General features: G+C 44.8%; 1 protein-coding gene across 1 annotated transcript in view; it reads left to right on the top strand.

Moving 5' to 3' along the window:
- CDK15 (cyclin dependent kinase 15) overlaps positions 1-18428 on the top strand; it is an 81407-nt gene extending 62979 nt beyond the window's left edge. Inside the window, exons 12-14 of the mRNA XM_059169002.1 lie at positions 3951-4090; positions 14011-14154; positions 16779-18428. Coding sequence (XP_059024985.1) covers positions 3951-4090; positions 14011-14120 — 250 coding nt within the window. The 3' untranslated portion in view covers positions 14121-14154; positions 16779-18428. The remainder of the gene's footprint in view (positions 1-3950; positions 4091-14010; positions 14155-16778) is intronic.
- The last annotated feature ends 625 nt before the right edge of the window (positions 18429-19053 follow it).

Raw genomic sequence — 19053 nt, 5'->3', positions numbered from 1 at the left:
ATATGCTTAATCAGAAACTTCAACGTGTTGTACGTCCCTCAACCCCGGGATTTCATTTCTCAGGACTCATATTTAGGAAATCATTGCGCAGGCACACAAAGATTTCCCATCAAGGATGTCAGAGCATGATTTTAATGGTAGCCTCTCACCCCTCAAACCCAACAAAAAGGACACAACTCAGATAAAGGTCTGGCTATGGGGGCGCCTGGGCAGCTCAGTGGGTTGGAGCCTCTGCCTTCAGCTCAGGTCATGGTCTCAGGGTTCTGGGATCGAGCCCCACATCAGGCTCTCTGGTCCGGCTCTCTGCTCAACGGGAGCCTGCTTCCTCCTCTCTCTCTCTCTGCCTGCTTTGCCTCCTTGTGATCTCTCTCTTTCTCTCTCTCTCTGTGTCAAATAAGTAAAAAGTCCTTAAAAAAAAAAAAAAAAAGGTCCGGCTATGAAAATTATGGAATGCCCACATAACAGAATGCCAGGCAGCTATTAATATAATATCCTAGAAGCCTATTCAAAGGCCTGGGAAGATGATGGAGATCTTCAAGTGGGAAAAGTAGGTTATAACAGCATGTAGAGTATGATCTCCCTTTCTTTGTAAAACAAAAAAATACACCCACTTAAAAATAAAGGACTAAAGAAGAAAAACTGAACATCAAAACAATAGTGATCATCTTTGAGTAAAAGGGGTTATCTCAGAGTGATGGGATGGTTTTAATTCTCTTTCTCTGCATTTTCTAAGTATTCTACAATAAATATGTATTATGTTGGGAATGGAACCCTTCTTGGTTCTAGAAATGTTATTAGAAGGAGGGGTTCCTCAGAGGATATTTTTGTCTTTAATAACAGACGCTCATTAATTGGGTAGGTGGGTTCTCCTAATCCTTCCAAGATGCTCCTGGCATGTTTGGTATTTAACATCACAAGCCTAACACATAATATTTTTTCGTCTTTTTTTTTCCCAAAATTTTATTTAAATTCTAGTTAGTCAACATATAGTGTAATATTGGTTTCAAGAGTAGAATTCAGTGTTTCATCACTTACATACAACACCCAGTGCCCGTCACAACCAGTGTCCTCCTTAATACTCATCACTCCTCTGTCCCATCCCCCACCCACCTCCCTCCATCAACCCTCAGTTTGTCCTCTACCATTAAGAATCTCTTATGGTTTCTTTCCCTCTAACACATAATATTGATTAACATGTAGCCTATGTGGAAAGGCATTGGTGGGCAAATTAATATTTGTTAATGTCACCTTTCATGCCAATTTTCATTTCCAAAGTAATTATAACCAGTGAAGAATCGCCCTAACAAGAGTTAGAGGAGGTGGCAAATTATAGAAATGTGATGATAAAGGCAGTGGGCTGTAAGCAAGAGTGTAGATGGCAGAAAGAAGATGGCATGTTCCATACAAACATGGAAGTCAATTAGCATCTGTGCTCAAAGAAGCAACATTTGTATTCCCAAGGCTCTTGTCTCAGCTCCCAAATGAGAGTGCAATGTGCCAGTCACAAGGTAGAGATCATCAGGACTCTTGGCCAGAATGGGTGGTCCCACTGTAAGCGCTGCTCGTAAAGGCTCGTATTCAGGAGGGCACAGACTTGGTTTATACAGGGAAGACCAACATGCACTTGGCCCACGAGAGGAAGGAGCTGAAGAAAAGGGTGGTAACCATCATAGCGTAGGGGCCATGAACCTGGAACAGAATGTGGGGACCACTAAAAACCTTGACACACTCTTGAGGGAAGGGTTGGGTTAGTTGAAAAGGGAAGTCCTAAAAAAGAAGCCTTCATATTGCTGATCAGTATCTGCTCGCCTTTCTTTCGTTTGTTGGCGATGACCAGTTCTTTATATATGAGTCCCCACTACCCGTGTAAGAAGTTCCATCAGCCCTTCCTGGCTTCTCCAGCCACTCAACACAACCACAGTCTAAATACAAAGAGTATGCATGCCCTGCTAACTCAAGTTCAAAATAGGTCCCCCGGCCTTCCTTGTCCAATGAGATTGCAGCTCCTAAGCCCCACCTAGAGAGCTATTCTGTAATGATTCCAATGGGCCAATGGGTAGGAGTATGTGGAGAGAACCAACCATTGATTGGGGTGGGATTGTGGAGGCTGCTGGATGCATCACTGCCCCCCAGCATCAACACCTACCCACCCATCCACGCCCTGGAGTTTCATGTGGTGGGTTCAGGGCATGATTTTGGCACACATTTCACCCCACCCCCTATAGCAACGATGCGCTAGATAAAATTTTTTTTGCAAGATTTTCCTTGAATGTCTCTCCAGATTGGTACTAGGCCCTAGTGATCTATAACACGTTCCCCACTCCAAAGCCCCCTTCATTGGCCCTGAAAACCTGCATCTGGGGAGGGCACCCTGGAGGGACCAAATGCCTGCTGGCCTTTTCTCAAGCTGCAAGCTAATGAGCAGGCCTCCACCCCATGTTCCCTTCTCTTTTAACTAGCCTGGAAATTGGCAAGGACTGGGCATTTGCAAATTTTCCTCCATCTTAAGTCTATGAAGCAATGACTGCCGAGTTTGAAGGTAAAGTTATCTGTTTGTACAAAGAGTTGTATGTCATGGGAATCAGATACCCAAAATTCTCTTAGGTAAATCTTATGCAAATATTAGGCCACTTACATCTCTGGGCCAGGATTTGCAGCTTCACCATGTCATGGCCCCCGGGCAGGGCAGGGAAAGGATATCAGTTCTTTGTCCATTTAAGTTGGTATGCACATTCGACATTAAATAAGCCCATTTATTTTTGCTTAATTGGAGATTTGCATGGCCACGCAACCTAATTCTGAATGTCAGACATCAGTCCTGCGGTTAATTGCCTCCTGCACAGTTTTGGGTCTCGTGGATCAGCAAAGACTTTCAAACATTATAAGTAAATAGGAAAATTAAGGCTCACAAATCCTGCAGGATCAGCCCCTGCTACCCTCCCAGCTTCATACCTGTCCCCTCTCTCCCTTGGTCCCAGGCCAGCCAACTGGCCTTTCTTCGTCTTCTTAAACTCACTCTTCTCCCCTCATCCCCTGGGTCTCTATTGGGCTCATACATGCCTCTCCACTGCCTAATTCCTCAGCTCTCAGCTCAAATGCTTCTTCCTCAGGGAAGCCTTCCCTGACCAGCTCTTCCCAGTCTAAGTCAGATATCTGGGCCTTTTCTGCACAGGTGTTTATACATCTCTATGATAACTTGCTTAGTGTCTGACTCCTCCCCTAGACTAAGCTGCCAGAAGACAGAGTCTTTCCTGTATCTTCCAGAGCCAGCCACCTACTAGCACATAGTAGATGCTCAACTAATAGATTTGCTCTTCTCCAAATTTACAATGCAACACAGGTCCACTTGAGGATTTGTCCTTACTATAATCTGGGCACTTGAAGAGTTATCTCTCTGGGCATAAAAAGAGTTACCTCTTTCTATGCTCCTTCTCAGGGGGAACCAAGAGAGCATCTTAGATAATACCCTGGGGGCTGAGCTTCAGAAACACTGGGAGTAAGTGTGTTTTACACCCAAGATTCACCCTCCAAAATTACCTCTAATCTTCCCTCCCCTCCGGGAAGCTATGCTTGCAGTCCTTACAATATACCCAACTGGGCTTTTCTGCTTGGGGGGGGCACCATCCCACAAAGCAGCATCCTTAATTACACATTTCTGCTTCTATAATTCTACTTCTGGGTCCTTTATGTATATATACATGGTACCCGGACCCCATGGCGGGGGCAGGGGGGCGACGGTGGAGGCTGAATGAGAGAGAGCACACCGAGGACGGGTAAACTTTCCAGTGGGTCGGTCATTTTTCCACGTGCCATCAACCTGGCTGATCTCAGGAAAACGCGACTTGAAATGTTCTCCTAGCCATCTCCTTTTCTCTCCCTTTCTTCTTCCCTGCTTTGTTTTTCAGAAGGGAGGCCTTTAGAGAAATTCTTTTTCTCTTCCCCTTTTCCAGGTTGGGCAGGGCTCCAGAAGCTGAGGACCTGGCCTCCCAAATGCTGAGAGGCTTTCCTAGAGACCGCGTCTCGGCCCAGGAGGCCCTGGTTCATGAGTATTTCAGTTCCCTGCCATCTCAGCTGCACCGGCTTCCCGATGGTGAGTGACGGAGCTGCCACGTGCCTGTGTGTGTGTGTGTGTGTGCGTGCGTGCACGCACGCATGTAAGTCTCAGCGTCTAAATGTTTTCTCCAAGTACTGGGGAATCACAATATTTGCAACCGGAAATGAGCTTAGGGATCGAGTTACCAGGGAGAGAAGCAACAGGGGACCCAATCTTGCCAGAGTTTTCTACGAGAGTCTCTAAAACTCAAAAGCCCTGGTGGGCTGAGGTGACACAGACCTCCTTGTAACGATCCAAACATTTCACATAGACGCTCTTAGAAATTGGATGAGATGAAAGTTGCCACTGACTTGTTTCTTTTCCCTAGCATCTGCCAGGAGAAGCAAAACCAAAGTTTGCCGCTACCCCCTTCTCTCCGTAGAGAGTAAGATGATCGGTGACATGGAGATGTCACAAGAGGAGAGCTGGCCTGTCTTGATTGGTAATTTGATGCTGCTGAAGGAAGTGCCCGGTGGGGCGCTGGTGGGGAAGGGTGCTGGGAGGAGGGGCACATCCTTCCAGGCCAGACGCCCACGGGGGAAGGGGGGGGGGGGACACAAGTTACCCTGAAATCTGCCTTGCTGCCCGGGCCTGAAGTCATCCTCTAAATCTGAAATCTGCTGAGGGATCATGTGGCTGGAGCTCTCCTCATGTTTCTCGGAATGTGGCCAGGAAGGACAAGGCAAAGGATGTGGACAGTGCGGTCATGGCCTGGCTGTTTTCGGGGAGACCATCTTTAGGTGGGGTTTCTTTGGAAACAATCATCATGCAACTGAAAACAATCTTTAGAAGCCCTAAGCAGGAGGGGGGGAAAGCTAATAAGGAAGGTGTAGGGGCTTGGCCTGGGAAGAGGGACCTGGCGTGGTGTGTAGGGTGACAATGAGGGCAGAGAACAGAGCTGCTGCCCCAGAGGCATAGACATTCAGTCTAGCCAAAGCCTCCAGGGTCTGTGAATGTGGCTCCGCTGTATCTAGGACATTGTCCTGCCCCAGCCCAAAGCTCTGAGTTTGGGACTTCTTAAGGCATTTTATTATTAAAATGAGTTATTTCGGATCTCCAAAAATAACCATAATCATACAACGGGGGTTAATGTCTTACTTAACCCTGTAGGAAGAGTGAGTCATCAGGATTTATGAAGTTGCCGTTAAGTGTCAAGAACATATTAAGTGCTATAAAGATTGAGGGAAAAAAAAGGCTTGTCCTTGACCTCAAGGATCCTACGGTGTGGGAGGAAAAGGGGGTGAGGAAGAGGAAACAGGGCGCCCTTGTACACATATTAGCACAAATCATATCTAAACAGCTGAAGTCTGTGCATAATCAGCTACAGATGCCGAGAGAATATGTGTGTGCTAAAGGCAGCTCCTCGGAGGAACTAGAATCACGCAAATGAGAGAGTCTGGACTGGAGGTGAATCTGGAGTGGAATTTGGAAGGAGGGGAGGGGCCCTGTGTGGCATGTGGTGGAACAGAAAACACTCCAGGCCACCTCCACTACGTACTCCCTTTCCAATACCCAACTCCCTCTGTACGCCCGTCCTCTCGCCTGTTCCCACTCTACGCCCCCAGGTCCCCCTTCAGCCTTCTTCTCTTGGGCGTGGGACTTGGAACTAGCCCTTCAGGCAAAAACACACATTCAGGAGCGTGCACGTGCGCACACACTCACGCTCTTGCCCTCTTACACACTCACGCTCCCTTCTCTCCACTTAATGAAATTTCCGTCATGGGCCCTCCTCCGGCATCTATTTTTCGTTTTGCTGAGAACCCCCGGGGTCCTTCAAAACGTCCGAGGCTGGAGCTTTTATCTGATGGAAAGTGATTAGCCAGAAACAGCCACTGTCCAAACTGATGTGTTGTTAGAAACTTGGGTTTTGATTCTCCCTGGCCATCTGAAGCAGAGCCACCAACAGAGGGGCTCTGTGGCGCCTGAGTGTGTGTGTGTGTGTGTGTGTGTGTGTGAGAGAGAGAGAGAGAGAGAGAGAGAATGCACGTGCGGGGCTAAGAGAGAGACCCATCTGTATTTCTTCTCTGTTCACCCAGCCACAGAGCCCAAATCTACTTTGACACTTTTAGAAAAATGAAAAGATGGAATCTTGCAGGAGCCTGCCTGTGCTGGGGGGGAGCCGAGGAGTGCTCACAGCAGGAGGGAAGTTGACTTTTCTTTATACATATAGGGGTTTTTCCATGCAGAGTTTAAATTATGCCTGATAAAAGGAGTTTCGTGGATGTTTCAGTTCTTTCAAATTCTCCTGGCTTCCTCCCAATTAAATGAGGTTTGTCAAAGCCACGGGGCTCTGCCGCTGCTGCCTCCGCCGACAAGCACTTCCTGCAGCGACATCTCCAGTCCCCGAGGGAGAAGATGAAAGGGCCGGCGCCAAGAGACGGGGAAGGGGGTGGCGGGACTGGGTGTGTGCGGGTGTGTGCGTCTGTGTATGTGTGTGCCTGCGGGAGGGGGGGCCCCAAACAGGCTTAGAGACAGACCGACAGACAGGACGTGGGACAAGCAGACAGGGAAAGCAAAGCTATCAGGAAAATCGGAGAGAGAGACAGGGGAGCGCTGCAGGGGCTGGATGGCACCTTGCACCTTGACAACGGTGGGCTCTGGGCTCTCACCGAGGACCATTCTACAGAGGGTCGCACTCCCTTGGCCCAGCGGTGCCAGCCTGCTCTGTCATTGCCCACGGCAATTAGCCTTTATGAAGAGCCTCCTTTGCAGGGACCCAGAGCCAGCCTGCAGGGACCCAGAATCCCCATCTCGGTGCTGGGCTGCCCTGGGCGTAAGAATCACACAAAAATAAGACCTACTTCTGTGCGTGGTTTGTAAAGAGTCTCCCTGCCGCAATTACGCAGGACATTTTGCTCTCTGGTGGCGTTTCAGTATGGAAGCATGTAGGGGCTTCTATCTATATCATTTCATTATTCTGGCTTTATTAGGTTGCAGGAGAACAGAGTTGTCACTTTAAAATATATTCTGTTTCCCCTTTGATCTGGGAGATGCCAGCTCTTATTGTCTACCCTCTGAAGAAGACAATCTAAGCATGAAACCTGTGGCTGCGAAATATGTGTGGATTGGAGGGCCAGCCTCCTTCCCAGTGGAAGAGTAGCAGAAAGATTCCCCACAACGTGCAAGAACCCATCCCATCGACCCGTGTCTGTTTCGCCAAAGCTGAGACTTTCCCCACGTTGTGGCCCTCAGCGCATGGCCAGAGGAAAGCTGGGGGTTACTCGCCACAAAAATTCAAAATTCGGGGTTTCCAAGATTGGTTCCCTTTTGGAGCACGCTCTTAAGTGGAGAAGCATGAATATTAGAAAGCAAGCATGGGGGAACTTCTGCCAAGCGCTGACATGTTCCCTTACTGACTCGCTTTGAACACCTGAAGAAACATTTGTCAATGGAGAAATTATTGGTCGTCTCTCTCAAAACACACCCAACAGCAAGCTAATTGCTTCCGCAGATGGCCAGGGGGATGGTTTCCACTCTCGGTCACCGGCTCACAGCCACACTTCTGGTCCTCGTGGCTGAACCGGCAGCGCAGAATGTCAGCTGGGGCAGCAAGGACCTAAAATTAGGTCCTTGGGCTGCTTTCTAATCTTAGCTGCAGGTTCAGCTTCTTCGTTTAATTCCCTTTGCCCTCAGCATGAACTTGGGCTCTGGGAAAGGAACACCGTTTAATGATTTGGGGGAGGGGGGGGAGTAGAAAATTATTAAGCTGCCCTTTCTAGAAACTGGCTCCACTCTGTTCCTACAAGGAGACTTCCAAATGTTACCCTTGGAAAGTTAAGACTGATTTTGGAAGGTAGCCAGTTTGAACCATAGACACTGATCCACAAAAGTTTTTTTTTTTTTTTTTTTTTTAAATCTGGGGTAGTAAATGCCACGTGATTTAAGAGTCTGGTCCTTAAGCCCTGGTCCTTGATCGTCAGGACATCAAAGGCTGTCTCTCTCTGTGGGTTGGTCCCATTTTGCCTTCCAAATCCCAGACTTGAGTCTCTCCCATTCTTTCCTGGACTAAATCCCCCTTCTCCTTTAAAACAGGTTTCCGCATCTTAGGGGGAAAAAAAAAATTCCTAAGACTTGAAAGCTTACAATTGTTTCACAAGTAATTTTGCAAAAACAACTTACCAGAGTCTTTCTCATCGTCAAATGCTTTCTTACTGCAGGCATGGAAGACATGGCACTGACCTCTCCCACCTCTCACACCACCCTAGTGTCTATACTCTGGAAGTTCTTCAGCACGCCTTGTCCATATTGCCCCATTAACATCTGAGTAATTTTTTGTTTTGCTCCAATAAAAGAATTTCAGGCCTCCTTTTAATTATCCCTTTACTATAGTTGAAGTTCCCTTGATATTACTTTCCAAAGCTCACTTCTGGAGGCTGAATTCCTTTGATTTTGCTTCCCCCCAATATAGATTCTGTTTCTCTCACTCTTTAATCCTGTTTGTTTCATTATTCTATTCTGAACCTGCTCCAATTATTTTGCTTATCTCTGAGGCTCTGGACCCACATAGACTCAGATGTCTAGCATAGTGGGAGAATTCTGTTCCAGTTCATTCGTTAAATATTGACTGAGGGTCATTAGTATGATATTGAGTGATACAAAAATGAATTAGTCATAGAATCTGTCCTCAAAGAGCTTACAGTCCTTAAGGTGAGGCAAGTATATAAAGAGCCACAGTTCAAGTGTGAAGTGCTTTGGGCATCCGAGGGAGGTGAGATTAAATTCAGCTCTGGGGAACCAGATGGCCTCGTGAGTGGGCCTTCAAAGATTATGAGGTCTGGATGGTTAGGGAAGAAGGACATTCAGGGAGAGGAATGTCGTCTTCTTCTTAATACCATCTAACATCATAGTGAGGTTGTCCTCTTTTTAATAATAGTGGCACAATCCTGACTCATATCATGGTTTTTACTCCTTATTGTACAGCTTCTTGAATAATTTAAACATTCTTTTTGTTTTTAGGTAATTTTACCCCCGACGTGGGGCTCAAACACACAACCCCAAGATCAATAGTCATGCTCCACAGACTAAGCCAGCCATGTGACCCAATTTAAACATTCTTTACCATATATTAGTGAAATTTAGTTTCATTCTTTGTATGCTAATGATTTCAAATCTATCCTGTTCTCGCCTTTATTGTCTACTCTATTCAAAATTTAACCAGAATATTTTGTCATTCTAGAGGCCAAGTTTCAGGGGATGGGAGGGAAGGGAGATTCTGAGGCAGGGCTCTCTATTCTGCCTTTAGGCATTTGTAACCTAGTTCAGACCACCGTCTCTAACCTTAAAATCCTCCATTATTCAGTACTTAAGCAGCACAGTAAGAAACAAGAAGTTGGGATGAGTCCTCCATAACACACTTCCTTACCTTCCACGAGATATCCTCAAGGGATTCCAGGACTTCAGAGAAGATCCTGGAAAGTGTTAGAGGGAAAAGTTAGAGACCCTTTGAGTGGGAGAGGATCTCAGAGACTTGCTATTCCATACCTTCGTTATATAGTTTGTGTCCCTGCAACCCCGGGAAGAGTAGTGGCTGCCATTTATGGGGCATCTATGTGATTTACACAAATTCTCATTCCCTTTGTAGGCTAACTGGTAAGGCTGGAGTCATTACCCTCACATTACTTATTAGGAAACCGGGACTGAGAGAGGCTACGGAAATTGCTCAGAATCACACAACTAGTAAGTGGGAGAGTCCAGGTTTGATTTCAAGTCAGACTCCTAAGCCACTCTTTCCACTCCTCATTGCCACTTACTAAGGATCACATGGGAACTTAGTAGCAAAACAAGGATTAGAACCAAGGTCTAGACCCCCTGTCTGACCCTTCTACTGTCTTCTGCTCTAGGTTTATAGGGTAATTTCAGGAATCCAACAGAAAATTGGGCAAAGGTATAAAATTGCAATTTACATAAGGAAAAAAAAAAGTGTACCAACACATGGAATAAAAAGATAGCCTTACCAGTGATTAAATAAATACAAGTAACCGATAAGTAGTTACTTTCCCCCTCAACCTAACATCTCCCAGTGTTAAGGAGATTGTGGTAAAATGATTTTCCACCAATGGTGGTGTAAATGGAGGAAGCTTTGTAAAGCCTTGTGACATGCATATCAGGGGCCCTAAAAATGGTCACAACCTTCAACCCTATACTTCGGTTTCTGGAAATTATTCAAAGAAGCAATCGAACGGGAAAAAAGAAAAAAGGACCCTAGATGCACAAACATGTTCATTGCAGTGTTGTCTATAATTGTATTTTAAAATTATAAAATAAAAATAAACAATATAAATATTCTTTATTTTGAGCCATAGAGAACCAATTAGATATTATTTTGATTATTTTGAACCATAGAGAAGCAATTAGATAATGTTATATGGACTCAGCATATGGTATTGTGGAACCATTTTGAAAAATTCGTGGGAGTGTGAGATAGTATGGAAATATTTATGCTATTATGATGTGAGCTAGAAGATAGTAGGATACAGGCATATTATAATCTATCTGTGAAAATGTATTTTGCATATCGACAAAACTGAAAGGTAGCATACAAAAAAAATGCTCTTGCCATTTAGGGGCATTATGGGTAACTTTTTTTCTTTTTCAAAGGTTTTTTGTTTTTGCTTTTTGTTTTTAATGTTGATGTCATATTCCTTCTATTGTTTAGAAGAATGAGGTACAGCAACCTGCCGTACAGGGAGTCCAGGCTCTGGACTGAGCGTTAAAGGACCTGAGTTTGCTTCTTTTTTTCCCAACGTGGCATGCATTATCGGCCTTCAAAAGCCTCAACCTCTTAGTCTATACAATAGGTTATCGTTAGTTTCCTTTATGCCAGATGGAAGAAATGTTTATTTTATACATCTTTGGACTCCCTGAATGCAAGGGTTCCCATAAACGTGGTCGTAGGAAGGAGAGGAAGAGAGATATAGACACTAACTAATTTCAAAAGGAAAAATCACCAGCTTTAATCGGAAACGTGGATGGGCTGGCGTGCCCCCAGCCGGAGTTTTAGGTGCGCTCCATGCTAGTTAGCAACTTCAGCTGAAAGTGGTACCGTGGGATCGTCCAGGCCTTGAAGATACGGAGCCTACACACGCACGCACGCATGCCGCACGCACACACGCGCGCACGCACGCTAAAATTACCACGTAGTCACGAGGCTGTGTGCGCTGCGAATCATTAAATGCACGAAGCAACCCCAGCTGATGGGTTGACGATGCGTAAGGGTAGCGCGGAAACCACGTGACGGGGAAATGACAGGACGTTTGGAAATGATGGTTTCATTTCCCAGCTTTCTTCTCAGCTGGCGCTTTCTCTTTCAGCCATTACAGGCGAGCAAAAGAGGTTTGATTATCTTGTTTCTCGTGAAAGGTTATTTAGCTCCTCAATCCCATTAAGTCACTTTCTGCCCTCCAGTGCACCCAGCCTTCACCAGGTTATCAGCCCAGGAAGAGTAAATGGAGACACCAGGATCAGATTTCTAAGGGAAGGAAAGTTAAAGCAAAGTTTGAAAGGGGTGACAGCCAACAGCCAGGAGCTTAGGAACTCAATTAGACTGAAAGACAACTATCTCATTATCTCGTTCCGAAATGATCTAAATACATAAGAATCTAAAAGTTTTAAATAAACTTGTCCTCTTGACTGTCTAGATGACTGAATTTCCCTTCTCAAAAAAATTTTAAACACCCACTTTCGTATTTATTTATTCTAAGTGCGGAGCAGCTGTGATAATTATGCTGTCAGATTCAGTAAGCTAATGAGGAGTCAGTCGAATGGAAGGTTTTGCATCTGTGAGACTGCTGCGGGAGAAAAGCTCTGCCTTTTCCCTTCTCTCTTTTTCTTTCTTTCTTCCTTTTTTTTTTAATTCTTGTTTTTGTTTCTTTTTCTATGAGTCGGAAGGAGAGTCGGGCCTTCCGGGCCAAACTGGAATCCCTTTGATTAACTAGTTGCTTTCCCAACACTGTTCCACCAGAGAATTTCTCCCTTTTTTTCCCTCTCCCTCTCTCTCTATCTCCCCCACTCCCTCTCTCTCCACCCCCAGTCTCTCGTCCTGTCCCCAGCACCCAAATTCCCTTCTTTCTCTCTTTTCTTTCTTCCCCTTCTCTCTTCTCTTTTTCTCTGCCTTCAGTTCCTCCTCTTCCTCACCACACCCCCCCCCACACACACACACCCTTTTTCTCTCCCTCCTCCCTGGCTTTTGAGGTGCTGCTGCTTTTGAGGGACAAGGAAGCCTGAGGGAAATCTTCCTGCCACGGCCCCCCCAAGGCAAGAAGACCCCTCTCCCTGAGGGAAATTCCCAAACTGGTTTGTGTTTGAGTTGGTCTGAGAGTGGTCTGTGAAGTTGACACACTATTTACTTTAGCTGTTTATTTATGCTATGACATGAGCGAGAAAAAGTAGAATACAAAATTATAATGTACCTGTGAAAATGTATTATGCACACCAATAAAACTTGATGCCTCCCCTTTAAAGCCCAGTAAATATGTAATTCCAAACCCAAGGCCTCCAGGCCCCAGACTCCTTGCGGCGTCCAAGGCAGATGTCCAGGTCAAGGAAGGCAGAGATGGCCCTGCTGGTTTGTTTCTTCTCTTCAGGTTTTGAGCAGCCTCCAGCTAACAATATTATGAAGGCATCTTGTGCTTTTGGTGTGCCAAAGCTGGACGCTTCTCTTCCTGTCCCGTTGTGCGATTTGTAGAGCGCTCCCGGTTCGTGCAGATTGTGAGCCTTGGAAAAGTAATGCCCAAATGAAAAGAAACCCTCAGTAGGTCTGCAGATGAGCTTTGGTGACAACGTGGCTGGTTTTCCCAGATGGCATCAATGTGGATGGCTTGGAACAAAGGCTACGAGTTACTAAAATATATTGTGTGTCAAGAGCAACCCAAGATATTTTGAATATATTATCTTCTTTAAACTTACAGCAGTCTGCGGGAAGTTCTACTACCCCCATTTCGCAGATGGGCTCCTTAAAACATTAACTTTGGGAGAACTTGACCTATAATTTTAGTGTAGTAAGCACCCAGGAACAACACACACTTAAACACACAGGCATCTATAAAAATACAAACTGCCAGCATACTGAGTTAAATACATAATTCAGAGGGCAAAGGTAGTGTGTTGTGTATATGCGTGTGCATGTGTGTGTATTTCAAAAATGCTTTTTAATTTACAAAAGTTGCACTATAGTGTCTATTTAGATAGATTGCCTAATGTAAATAATGCACCAGGATTTAACATATTCCCAAACACATCTAGCCCCAGAATAATGCTCAGGGTCTGCCCTCACTGGGACTCATGTCCAGACTCCCGGGCTTGACATTTAACTCCCTTCACCATCTGGTTCCAACTCATTTTTCCAACTGCATCTACTAGTCTGTCTTGCTCTAACCGTGCAAGATGACTTTCCAGTTCCCTCAGACACTTTTCTTCCCCCTTGCCTTTGCTCAAGCCGACCCCCCCTCCCCTGACCCTGCCAGCAATATCCTCCCTGGAATTTCTGGACCATTGAAGGTACAGTCTTCCTTCCCAGCTGAAATGGCACTTGTCCATGCTCTTCTGGTGCTCCATGGAAACACTGGGACAGAGTCTGTCATAAGTCTTTACTTGTACCTCACTTTCAGCCCCTGTTTGTTCGTGTGCATGTTCCCAATCCTATTCCTGTTTTTGGATCCTCAACATCTAGCGTAACACTCTACCAAAGTGCTCGTTTGGTAAATATGTGTTGAATTGAATTGAGTAAGAGGCACTTGACAAGTATTAGTAGATTCAGTAAAGCGAATTATCCATGAGTCAGTATAAATTGTTGGTGGATAAGTCTGCTTCATGTTATGATGTCTCTTCAGGTGACAAATATCACAACAGACAGAAAAAAACATGACACGAAACATTCCAGGAAATAATATGTTGGTGCTTTTCTCTTTTCCTCCCTACAGAGGAGTCTTTGTTTACAGTTTCGGGAGTGAGGCTAAAGCCAGAAATGTGTGACCTTTTGGTCTCCTACCGGAAAGGTCACCACCCAGCCCAGTTTAGCAAATGTTGGTGAAGAGAGGGAGTGACATCACCGGCATCCTTTTCAGGTAAGCGGTCCCGACAGTGAGTCTTCTTACGGACAGAACTGAAAATCCATTATGGCCAGATGGAGAGGACATGGCTCATAGATTCTGAGCACCTCTGTTCTGTGTCTGGCCTTTTATTCCGCCTCTAGGGACAGGTGGCCTCGCCTCTTCAGGCTGCGAAGGGGGGATGGTAATGTGCCTCATCTGTCTCTCTCACTCACTCGCAGAGGCCTATTAAGGTTCCTAAGACAAAACTTAGTACATGCGCAATAAAGTACCACGAGGCATGTTGCATTCCCTTAACTCTGTAGCTCTCTCCAGCAGCTGATAGGACAAATCAGAGGGCAACTCCATCCGCGTTTGCTCAAGACGGAGGAGTGTCCTGGGATATGGGACATTCAGAGCTAAAATTGGCACAGCCTGGGGTAAACCAGGACACTTGGTCACCGCAGTGGTGCAGATGACTACCCAGTCTCCCTCAAATACCAGAGAAGGCCTGCTTCAGGGCCTGGCCCCGTTCAGGAGATGGCTTTTGATGCCTGTGAGCATCTAAGTCATCGCTGTGCCAAGCTTCTTAGGCTACCCCTGCACAGCTGGTCACAAGGAGTTCTCTCATTCCGGGTGAGTTCGGGGAACAACAAGGGCCCAATGGGGAGCCATCTCTCCCAATGGGGAGCCGTCTCAGACACAGCTACTCTCCTCGGTCAGCCCACGATGACCAGCCTTCCAAGGTAGTCTTAAGGAGGAAGGGTGCTATGGAGAATTTTTCTGAAACTAGCATACCCTAAAAGAAGTTCTGGTTGGCCCCAGAAGCCAGGTAGGACAACCCAAAAAGCCATTGTAAGTAGAGACACCCCCAGATATTACAAGAGCACTTCCCAAACTTGGCCTTCCCAGTGGGGAAAGGGGACAGTAATCCAGACAGAGGAATCATGGTGGTTCCCACACACAAAGCCAGCCAGCCAGTGGGCCCTGTAAGTGGCCCAGGCCCTATCCCGAGCCATGAAATTTGACCACCCCTTAGGCAACCACAGCCACGCTTCCTGACAGAACTTTGGAGGCCTGGATGGTAACCAGGGACATGCCCCCCACACCTGCCCCCCTGTAACCTCATTTACATGGCAGGATTCAGCTCTTTGCCACTTCCCTTAGAGTTCTCTTTGACTGTTGATATTTCAAGGTGTGTACCTATCAGAGATGTTCGTCTTCTGGATTTCCTAAGATCATTTTATTTAGAAATCTGGAGAGGCCCGGGAAGTTTAGAATTTTATAGCTGCTCCTTGGAGCATTGTATGCAATACCCAGATTTGTATTTTGATAATACGCCATTGGAATCACAATAGGCAACACAATAATGTGGTATTTCCCAAGCACTGTATTTTCTAAAGCAGAGATTTTGCTGGGTAATGATGTCATTTTAAACCGTCTAGTTAGGAGACTACGATGTGCCTTCACCACATTCTATAAAGGAGGATTTGCCCTTCATAAAATTATCAAAAGGGTGCCTGGGTGTCTCAGTGGGTTAAAGCCTCTGCCTTCGGCTCAGGTTATGATCCCAGGGAGCCCCGAATCAGGCTCTCTGCTCAGCAGGGAACTTGCTTCCCCCCCTCTCTCTGCCTGCCTCTCTGCCTACTTGTGATCTCTGTCTCTCTTTAAATAAATAAAATCTTTAAAAAAAATTATTGAAGACATTGATTGATGAAGACATCAGTTGGTGATGTTCCATTAGCATTACTATTACTTCTAGTATTGTTATTATTTTATTTTACTAAGCAATCCAGAGATAGGGCGGTAATACTGCGTCTCTGATCTTCAGTGGCTTTCCACAAAGAATTATTACCTGTAGATATAAAGTGGTCTCCATAGAAGGTCAATTAAATGCAGCAAGTCAAACTTGGCACCTGTGCCAGCAACTGAGAAAGGAAGGAGGCAGATTTTGCCTCTGTTGGAGTCACCTCGCGATGTCCCTGGGCCCTTGGTATTAATGTAAGGAGATAAAACCCGTAGGAGAGGAACCACAATAGGGAAAATCTAGAGCAATTAAACTGTTTAATAAATGGCTTGGGATCAGCCAAATCTGGGTGTGCTGGAGTTAAGCAGACTAAAGGTAATCACATGGACACTTGGGGCCTGTAAATCTTTTCCACTAAATTGAATTTATGTTAAAATATTCACTTTTCAAGAGATTCAAAATGTAAATTGGGATATTAGGACTTGTAACTGACAGCAATGCTTCAAAACTAAAACTCTTATAAGACCCTCAAAATGTCAGTTTCAGGAATGGAAAAAGAAATGTATACTGATGTCCGTTATAGAGAAATAGAGGGGAACTAAACTTTATTGGGGACATACTGGGGGCCGGGCGCTTTACACATGTTATTTCAAAGCTTGACATGTTTTGAACAATGGGGATGGTACGGTACAAATGCAGTTTGTATATGTGGAGATCGCTTTTTATTATTTTTTTAAAGCCCTTTTGGTTCTTATTGCCAGGGACAAGATGCAGTCTCTGTTATAATTTATTATTACCTTTTCCATCTCTCTATATAATCCCATCAATAACTTTGCATTAAATGTTTAGCAGGTTTTCCTTACTCAGTCTGACTCATGTATTTTGATTTTATTTGTTCTTCATTTGCTTTCAGGGCTACAATACTGCTGCTTCCGTTTTAATTTGCTCTGCCTTACTAAGAAGCTTCAAATCTAACTGCAGAATGGACCAGGGTTTTCATACCATCACCTGTGACCTGGAATACTGTGAATATGAGGTCTAAGGCCACGGACATGATACTTGAAGAAAAACCAATGAATGATTATTGCTCTTGTCATTTGCCAAAATTGGCCATTGATTGGCTCAGAAATTAGACAACAGACTGAAATAGCCTGAGAAGAGGATTTCTGAATGATTTCATCTATTTTGTGATTTGAATGAGAGATCGCTGGGCCAGAAGAACCACAGGCCAGATAAAAGGCTAATTGATTAAAAGAATCTGGAGACAGAGCTGGGGCTTACAGGGGCCTGTCCCTCCTGTGTTCACTTACAATTTCCCCTGACAAAAGGACTTCTGTAGTGAGGAGAGGATTAGTCTAAAGTTCAGAAAAGTCTCAGGGAAGATGGTTTCTTGGATAAAGTTGTCAACAAAAGGACCTGCTGAAAACTCTTTGTTAAAATTTCCTAGAGGGCGCTTCTGGATTATCAAACTGGATTATCAAACCACATTACTACCCCAGTCCTGCTAGATTTTAGAAGTTTGGATTGAACCCCTGGTTAGATTTCAATTTTTGGCTGTCTACTTCTACTGAATCCCAGTTATCGGTGATGATAGCAGAAGCGAGGAGGAACCTAAGCTCTGATTCGATGGTGGAGAGACACTGAATAGATCAGAACAAAGAGTTCCAAAGATGTAATTCAAGACCCGCTGCACCATCAGACACACATGCGCGTGCGCACACACAACCCTCAAATAAAATGAGAGAGCGGTCTCAGCTAACACATGGATCATTTTCCACAACGACTCCTTCTAAAAGAAGCCAGGGAAACTCAAATTACTCACCTAGGGATCGGATCATCTACTCAGGATATGTAGTAGCCTAGAAACCAGACATTTCACTCTATCCTTTAGAAGAACAAGGAAGAGCTAATTAAGAAAGAATTAAAAAGTAATACCAACGCGCCCAAAGTCTGAGATGGGAAGAGGAAAAATGCCTACAAACAGCCCAGAGAAATCTACCTTAGTAATGGATTTTAGTAAGGTATTTGGCTAAACTTTTCCAAACACACCTGAAAGATGGAACTGTGTGGGCTGGATTATGGATTATGGAGCAAAGATATGTGTGCAGTGAATGTGTTTTTTCAACCTAGAGAAAAGCCAATTGTGGTAAAGTCTTAAGCCCCATTCTACAAAGATTAATACATATTTGTATTAATCACTTGAATAAAATCAGAGAAAGTACACAGTTTATTCATACAATTCTTTGAAGTATTAGTTATTTATTACTTCCATTTTATAAAAGAGGAAGCTGAGACTCAAAGAAGTTACATAACTCGTCCATGGTGGTAAATCTGAGTTGAGGTACAAACCTCTTGTCTGACTGTCTCCAATGTGTATGATCTTTCCAGAAATCGCATACCTATCAGATCTGTAGAATACACAGTTCTTGAAGATGCCGCTGATATTTAACATTGGATAATGATTTGGAAGACTGAGACCTTGTTAAAACCTAACACCTAAAGGCACCTGGGTGACTCAGTTGGAGCTTGTCTCTCTCCCTCTACCCCCCCCCCCCCCGCTCATGCTGTGTGTCTCTCTCAAATAAATGAATAAAGTCTTTTTTAAAGATTTTTAAATTTTATTTTATTTAATTATTTGACAGAGAGAGATCACAAGTAGAAAGAGAGGCAGGCAGAGAGAGAGAGATGGAAGCAGGCTCCCCGGTGAGCAGAGAGCCCTATGCAGGACTTGATCCCAGGACCCTGAGATCATGACCCGAACTGAAGGCAGTGGCTTAACCCACTGAGCCACCCAGGCACCCAATAAAATCTTTTTTTAAATTAATTTTTTTAAAAAAGCTAATGCGTATATATCACCCTATACCTATTAGGATGGCCAAGTTCCAGAACACTGACAAAATCAAATGCTGACAGGGATGTGGAGCAACAGGAACTCTCACTCATTGCTGGTAAGAAGGCAAAATGTTACAGCCACATTGGAAGATGGGTTTGCAGTTTCTTACAAAACTAAACATACTCTATTCATGTGATCCTGCCATCATGCTCCTTGGTATTTACACAAAGGAATTGAAAACATGTCCGCACAAAAAACACACACACAGGTGTTTATTCATAATTGCCAAAACTGGAGCACAACCACAATGTTCTCCAGTGACAGAGTAGATAAATAAACTGTGATACATCCACAC

The sequence above is a fragment of the Mustela lutreola genome, chromosome 3, assembly GCF_030435805.1.
Source record: "Mustela lutreola isolate mMusLut2 chromosome 3, mMusLut2.pri, whole genome shotgun sequence".
NCBI classification, from domain to species: domain Eukaryota; kingdom Metazoa; phylum Chordata; class Mammalia; order Carnivora; family Mustelidae; genus Mustela; species Mustela lutreola.
The sequence above is the reverse complement of the archived record's forward strand: the minus strand, read 5'-3'. Positions and strand labels throughout refer to the sequence as shown.